The sequence below is a fragment of the Pundamilia nyererei genome, unplaced genomic scaffold (assembly GCF_000239375.1).
Source record: "Pundamilia nyererei isolate P.nyererei 1_Seehausen unplaced genomic scaffold, PunNye1.0 scaffold00046, whole genome shotgun sequence".
Classification (NCBI taxonomy): domain Eukaryota; kingdom Metazoa; phylum Chordata; class Actinopteri; order Cichliformes; family Cichlidae; genus Pundamilia; species Pundamilia nyererei.
Window position 1 is genome coordinate 547,909 of NW_005187447.1, and position 8,258 is coordinate 556,166.

The 8,258-nt window shown below is 38.9% G+C and overlaps 1 protein-coding gene across 1 annotated transcript; it reads left to right on the forward strand.

Annotated features, from left to right (window-relative positions):
• Nucleotides 1-275: 275 nt before the first annotated feature.
• Nucleotides 276-4,609, forward strand: LOC102202397 (dimethylaniline monooxygenase [N-oxide-forming] 5-like). The gene is made up of 10 exons (XM_005732209.1): nucleotides 276-407; nucleotides 507-695; nucleotides 809-974; nucleotides 1,118-1,260; nucleotides 1,362-1,561; nucleotides 2,519-2,654; nucleotides 2,740-2,959; nucleotides 3,048-3,120; nucleotides 4,058-4,310; nucleotides 4,401-4,609. Exons 1-10 carry the CDS (start codon nucleotides 276-278, stop codon nucleotides 4,548-4,550), a joined length of 1,662 nt encoding a protein of 553 aa, XP_005732266.1. The 3' UTR covers nucleotides 4,551-4,609.
• Nucleotides 4,610-8,258: the final 3,649 nt, after the last annotated feature.

Here is an 8,258-nt window from a genome sequence, read left to right on the forward strand (position 1 = left end):
TGACCGTTTTCTCTTGCTCTGGTAAAAATCTCTCGAGCATTTTAAACGAGCTGGAAACAAATTTAAGCTTCATTCTTAAACAGGAAAACTGTTCAGTATTAATACAGTTTTCCATGCATGTTTTCTTTTGTATTTCTTTTTTAACATTAAGATCTTGTCACCTGAATATAGTGCAATTGACGATTTCCTTGGTTACAAATTTACATTTTCATACTTAATTTCACAAATGTTCAAAATTACAGGTACATTTTCCAACATCTGGTTGCAGGTCCATCATGGTGCACAGAGTAGCAGTGATCGGGGCAGGCCCCTCTGGTCTGACCAGCATAAAGGCTTGTCTGGAAGAAGGCATGGAGCCAACCTGCTTTGAAAGTAGTGACGACATGGGCGGACTGTGGAAATTCAAGGCAAGTCTACATTTAAGAAGACAAACATGTTGACAAGCAAACTGTTCGTGTGAAACTGAGTAAAATTCTTTGTTGTCTTTTAAAACTATTTCTCTGCAGGAAGTTTCGGAGCCCAACAGGGCTAGTATCTACCGGTCACTTACAATCAATATCTCAAAGGAGATGATGTGCTACAGTGACTTCCCCATTCCCTCTGATTATCCCAACTACATGCATCACTCTAAAATCCTGAACTACTTCCGAATGTATGCAGACCACTTTAAACTCCTAAAATACATTCGCTTCCAGGTAATAAAAACAAAGAAGAGTAGAATGAGAGAAAAGCACATTCTTCAAAACTGTTTTGGTGACATTTGGCAGATATCTGAAAACCTGAATCGGCCAACATTGTTATTTTTTAGACCTTAGTGAAAAGTGTGAGAAAAGCACCGGACTATTCTCGCACTGGCAGGTGGGAGGTGTTGACTGAAAAGAGAGATGGACATGAGGAGAGGCATGTCTTTGATGCAGTGATCTGCTGCTCTGGTCACTACACCTACCCTAACCTCCCACTCAAAGATTTCCCAGGTAAAATGTTTTGCATTTATCCTGAAAAGGCTTTGATTAAAATATGGCTGATTTTTAAAAAATCAACCCTTAAAAAAATAACTGTCTTGTTTTTATACCTTTTTGTGTTAGTCTTTTCATATGACACCTCTGTTATGTTGCAGGAATTGAGACATTTGAAGGAAAATATCTCCACAGCTGGGACTACAAAGGACCTGAAGACATGTATGGAAAAAGAGTGGTGGTAATCGGAATTGGAAACTCTGGAGGTGACATTGCTGTGGAAACCAGCAGAGTTGCAGAGCAGGTTGAAGAAAGCTTTTTCGTTCTTCTTATCTTCTTTTGATTAGAGATAGAAAAAAAACTCCTTCATGAGTTTTGGTGAATTCTGTCTTTCCCATTCTCCAGGTGTACATGAGCACTCGTCGTGGTGCTTGGCTCATCCGGCAAGTTTCCGACAATGGTGTGCCAGTTGACATGAAGTACAACACACGCTTTGTTCATATCCTGTTTCAGCTATTCCCAATCAACTTCTTCAATTGGTTTGGTGAGAAGAAACTCAATGCCATGTATGACCACACCATGTACGCCCTAAAACCCAAACACAGGTAGGTGGTGTCACGCCCACATAGATTTTGACTCAGGCCAAGGTAATGAGATCAATCACAGTGCGTTAGTTCCCTATAATATACACCAATCAGGCATGACATTGTGACCACCTGCCCAATACTGTGTTGGTCCCCCTTTTGTTCCCAAAACAGCCCTTACCTTTTAAGGCGCTGACTCCACTAGACCCCTGAAGGTGTGCAGTGCTATCTGGCACAAAGATGTTAGCAACAAATCATTTGAGTCCTGTAAACTACAAGGTGGGATCTCTGTAGATCAGATTTGTTTGTCCCACACATCCCACAGGATTGAGATTTGGGGAACTTGGAGGCCAAGTCAACACCTCAAGCTCATTGTGCTTCTCATATCATTGCTGGACCATTTTTGCTTTGTGGCAAGGCACATTATCCTGCTGAAATAGGCATCAGGGAACACAGTTTCCATGAAAACAATGGAAACTGCAACAATGCTTAGGTTGGTGGTACATGTCAAAGTAACTTCTCCATGGATGGCAGGACCCAAGGTTTCCCTTCAGAACAGTACCTACAGCATCACGCTGCCTCCGGCAGCTTTCCTTGTTCCTATAGCGCCATCCTGTTTACAGATGTTCCTCAAGGTAAGCGATGCACACTTAGCCAGCCAGCAACGTGATATAAAAGAAAACATTAACAATACTAATCCCTGCAGACTGGGAACACCCCACATGAGCTGTAATTTTGGAGGTGCTCTGCTCCAGTCATCTGGTCATCACAAACTCTCTCAATCCCCTATTTTTAGCCAATTCTCTGTTTTTAACACATTGAATCTGAGGACAAAATGTTCACTTGCTCCCTTATAAAGAGATAACTGGTGTTACTGACTTCACCTGTCAGTTGTCGCAATGTTATGCCAGATTGGTGTATAACGCTGTGCTGTCAGATGAGGGATTCTGCTTCTCATTACTCAATACTCTACTCTAGGCTCTTCAGTCAGATCCCAGTAATCAATGATGACTTACCAATGAAGATTCTGTCCGGGGCAGTCATCATCAAACCAAATGTGAAGGAAATCTGTGGGTGCACTGTGGTGTTTGATGATGGAAGTACTGTGGAAAAGGTCAGAGAAGAGTTTTCTTCAACTTTCTCCAAGATCTTTGTTCAGTGAAGACTTAGTTTAATACCATATTTCTTTGTTGTCACAGGTGGACACTATTGTATTTGCCACAGGGTACAACTATGATTTCCCCTACTTGCCAAAAAATGCCATGTACAAGTCTGGGCACCGTGCGGGTCTGTACAAGCATGTCTTTCCCCCAACCCTAGAGCATCCTACTCTGGCTGTCGTGGGTTTCATTCATGCCCTTGGAGCCATCATGCCTCAGGCTGAAATGCAGGCCCGTTGGGTCACTCGTGTCTTCAAAGGTAAGGTAGTCTGTTATTACTAACAGTTAGCATGCCTAAGCACAAATTAGTTCATTTATATTTACAAATTACCCTTTTTGTCGTCTAGGACATAAAAAACTGCCGTCAAGCCAGTCCATGATCAAGGCTGTTGAAAAAGATACAAAAAATATTGAAAAAAGGTAACTATTTGTCTTATTAAATACTTCAACCTGTCTTTTACCATTGTCCTTTCTCCTGTTATATGTCAGAAGATGCTCTAGCTATAGTGAGATTGGTTAGCAAGGTGCATGCACGATGTCATAAGTCACTGGACACTGTGAACATCCACGGTCACCACTTCATGCATAATGGACCTTCCATGACTTTCCAAGCTATATAGTTTATGTCTTCCATATTTCCAACTATATCCATAATCACATAATGTGTATGCTACCATTGTATATAGTGTATTATCTTACTTTTTTTCATTGATTGTACTTAATTGTATTTTTGTATTTCCTTCATATATCTGTACCTGAGCTGAGGTGACGCAAAAAATTTCCCCGTTGTGGGATCAATAAAGTCTTATCTTATCTTATCTTATAGAGAGGTTAGAAAGGTGTATTGTCATAATGCCTAAACATACAAATGCTCATTAGTCTGAACATGTAAATAAATTAATACTCACATTCCTTTTCTTTGTAAGCAAACTGTACACATACATAATTGCATTTAAAAAGCAAACGGCACCATTTTTAAAAAATCCAGTTAGAAATCTGAATTTGAAGCCAGCTGCTTGCATACCCTGACAATTCTAGCATGTGATTTTTTTTCCTTTTTTCCTTTTAAAGTTCAGACTGTAAAGGTTGCAGCTGCGTCATACCACATTTTAATCTTACACATTTTATAGCCATTAAAAGGTGTTTAATTTTAGACTTTTAATATTGCAATGATCAAGAACACTTAGCATTGGAATTTTTAGACTCTGGAAGCAATCATAATATCAAACCTAAGTATAAACAAGGAATGCTTTATTCTAGCATATCTATTCTGCGCTATACTCTTATATCTTATACTTCTATACCATGTTAGTGCCACTTTAGAATAATACTATTCTTTATATTATTCTCTCCACAGTTACATTGTTTCAAAGCTGACCCCACTGCAGGTGGACTTTGTTTCCTACATGGATGAAATAGCTGGAGAGATTGGTGTGAGGCCAAGCCTCCTCTGGCTCTTCTTCACAGACTACCCCTTGTTCAAGAGGGTTCTCTGGGGGCCCGTTACCGCCTACCAGTACCGGCTGATGGGACCAGGGAAATGGGAGGGAGCACACAGGGCAATCTTTACCCAGTTTGATCGCATGTTCCAGCCTCTAAAAACCAGAAAGGTTTGATGTTACACTTTTTCTTCTGCAGTCTTCTTTGTTACTGTTGTGCATGATTTTAACATGAAGTAAAAATCATCACCCCCCCCGTAGCTGGAACCAGAACAGCCCTCCACTGCTCGTCGACTGGTTAAAATGTGCTTGACTGTCATGGTTGGAGGAGCTGCTATCTACTACTTTCATACTCGCAAGCCAGATGTCATCCCCACACTGCTGTCCAACATGCGTCCACAAAGAGTCTGATCAAGCTTCAGGGTCCAACAATGAGCAGAGGACTCTGAAACACACCAAATGAAATAAAGAAAAACACAAATTCTACTATTTCTGTAGCTCTTTAAAATATTTAGTTCACTATACTCCTGTTTGGAATTATTGAGTGATTAAAAATGTGTCTGCTGATTTGTGTGTTATTCTATTTTTCATATGTGTGGTTATTTTAATGCATAGATTTAAAGCAACATTTTTTTCTTTAAAAAACCCAGAAACATTTAGTTATAACACATTTAAAGTGCATTCCTTGCAGTATAGGAACTTAGACTGACAGTGGATAGAAAGGAATAAGATGCAAACCAATGCAGATGACAGATTTTTTAAAATTATATTATTATTCTTTATTCTTTCTTTTATTGACAGATTTTCTGGATTGTTGAATCTCAACCAGGAAAACAGTTAGAAAAAGGTCTTATTCACATCACATTTTAAGTTATAACTGTAGAGTGTGAGTCCGGTGTGGATAAAGTAGTGTATGATCTGAATGGTATCTTGTGTGCAGCTCTACTCAAACAAAAAAGGGTATCTTCTGAGAAGAAAATGCAAAATCATTTCCTGATTCCCAAGTTCCTAATGTTGCAAAATGACTGGTGACTTGTGTCAGCCAAACACTTTTGTTGTGATAATAATGAAATAATGAAAATAACTGTTCAAAATATGAAAAGGCATATCTGCTGATTTAAGAACTTCTGGAAATTACAGCTGTATACAGTACAGCTAGTATGACTAAGTCATTTATTAATGTATATATTTCCACCTCTGAGTAGCTCCCTATAGCACAGGTGTCAAACTCCAGGCCCCGACGGCTGGTGTCCTGCAGGTTTTAGATGTGTCCTTGATCCAACACAGCTGATTCAAATGACTAAATCACCTCCTCAACATATCTTGAAGTTCTCCAGAGGCCTGGTAATGAACTAATCATTTGATTCAGGTGTGTTGACCCAGAGTCATATCTAAAACCTGCAGGACACCGGCCCTCAAGTCCTGGAGTTTGACACCCCTGCCCTATAGTAAAAACATGGTGTCAAAGAAAAAAAACACCTCTGGTTTTTAACTTGGGAACTACTGCAGGCCAAAATACCAGTTAGACCAGACAGTGACTGATCCTGTAAAGGAAAATGTTTCTTTAAAAAAAAAAAGGAGGGGGGGTTTATAAACCCGTTCAACCCCTTTTGCCGTCATTTGATACCTTTCCATGCATTTCAACACACTGAACCTTTTTTAGCCAAACAAAACTGTACAGATGGAACTCAAGCCAATTATTCACACTCCCCAGCATGTTCGTACATACAGAAAAAAGCACACTGTATCTATTGAAATATTTTTTTAGCCAAAAAACAATAATAAAAGCAGGTTTGCTTTGCATTTCAGTTTGTTATTACCCTCCTGACTAAACCTGAAAACCATAAAGAAAAGATTTTAACATGAAGAACACAGAAGTGTGTTCCAAACTGTCCCAGAATTCAAAGCTTTTATTGCTTAAGAATAATTATTGTTTCATTTATTTATACGTATAGTATTGGTGGAATGTCTCCGTTAACAACTACAATCTAACGAGTGAACCTTGTTTTGTTGTTTTGCATTATACTTAACTTAATCTGAACATTAGATTTCGTTTCACTGCCAGAGTGGAAATTTCCATCAGGCTGGGCAAAGTCTGTTTCTCCCTGTCAGTGTTACTTTTCTGTCCTTTTTCCCTCTGTATTATCTCTCCACTACCTTGTATGCTCTCTTTGATTTTCTGATATGCGGCTTATTCTTCTTTTTTTTCGTCACTATTCTGCAACTCAAATGTACTTTTTTTTGGTTGTTGTTGGGTTTTTTTTTTTACACCCAACTCAGAGAAGCAACAAAGTGGGCACTGGGGGCATTTTTTGAACCCATGAACCTCTTGACCTCAATTTTAACTGATTTATGGCTTCTAGTAGCCATTCATAATTACACAATGAGTCTGCAAGCCATCTGTGATCTATGTCCAGGCTGGGCACACAGTCAGGGAGGCAGCTGGCTATCAATCATTTACCTATTTTGCGGCATGCGCACACGTTTACGCACTACAAAGAGCATCCCTTACAGTTGTTTATTAGCCTCTGCTCAAACACACCACCTACTGTAAAGCAAAGAATATTTGTTTTACAACTAGATCCAGTTTTTGTTACCTTTTTATAAAAGTCATCTAACAACATGCTAAATTAACAGTCTGATTAGCTTTACTTCCCTAATGAGCTTATGCCTGTCCACAGCTACAAAGGACTCTGGGTTGGCTGCCAATTACACCCATGAGGTGAGAACTGCTTTATTAAATCATCCGAGCTAAGACCGCCCCCATTTCCAGTACATGCTACAGGAATATATTATTACTATTTTTTCTGTATGTTTCTTTGAAAGAAAAAACAACTTAAATTCTTTTTTTTCTTCAATATTCAAATAAAATGCATCTATATACATGACGCATACCACGTCCTTTCTAATCGATCTTAGAAGAACATTTGGTCTTTTCATCCCTATGTTGGGGAGGGGGAAGCCTGTCATTGGTCGCTGTCTCAGTAGGGCTATAAAAGTCGGTGCTCTGATGATTCTCTTTCCTCTTTCCAGACACAGAGCCAACAAACATACCAGGATCAAGGTAAGAAAGAAACCTGGCGTCCTTCAGTTTTGTTTCCCTACACACTCTGACACACATGCACACACATTTTTTGGGATAGCACAAGTAAATTTATCATCTCTAATCCCTGAATTTTCTGCATTTTCAGGGGCTGATTCCCACATGTGCACATAAAAAGTAATTGCATGACAGTCGAGGCTGAAAAATTATACAAAGTGACTACCCAAAAAAGAATATTTGCATTTTCATTCTTGCATTTCTGTGCTGTGCACGGTTGCGATAAAGAAATAATCTGTAAAATGCATAACTGCAGAGATGAAAGTGAAAAGTACAGAATAGGTTTGACATCCAAAGCAAGCTTGTAAAAGCAAAGTATCAACAGGCTGCAAAAATATGACTGCAGAGCAAATTAGCTGAGCAAACTACATCCAAAGGGTCATTCCAAAGTTTCAGTGCTATTACAGCAAAATCACCTTTGGCCTTCATTCAAGTTCTAGGAACTGACAAAGTTTTATGACAGAAGTGGGGACTAAGGGTTGCTGTGCTGTGCAGTATCCTGGGAATCCAGAAATATAAATGAAGCTAAACCCATTAGTGCTTACTGTGTAATCAGCAAAATGCTGGGAACAGTTTGTTCTGCTATTTGTACTGTAAAGCACCTAAATGACACATGAAGTTTGTTTTTTTTAAACTAAATAATGATTTATTTGTATTCCACTTGGAGCTAACCCCCATTTTCCACTCAATAGCAGTGTGCTCACACTTAACTAGTGGCAAAACTATTGTATTTCTAAATAAAACATTATATAGCAGTGTCTCATGACCACCATATTTACATGTCATAGTGCAGCATGTGACAAATGTAAACAGCTAACACTGTGCACTTCTTAGAGCATGGAAACAATCAAGGGGGATTCACTTCTTCTTGTCTTTTTGGCAAAACATTGCAGTAGTGAGTTGCTGCATGTTAGATATATCAGTCTGAAAAAGTGTGATTATTTCAACAGATAATTTTAATGTATAAGTAGAATGAACCAATATTAGGTGATGGAGAAATGACTATATATATATATATA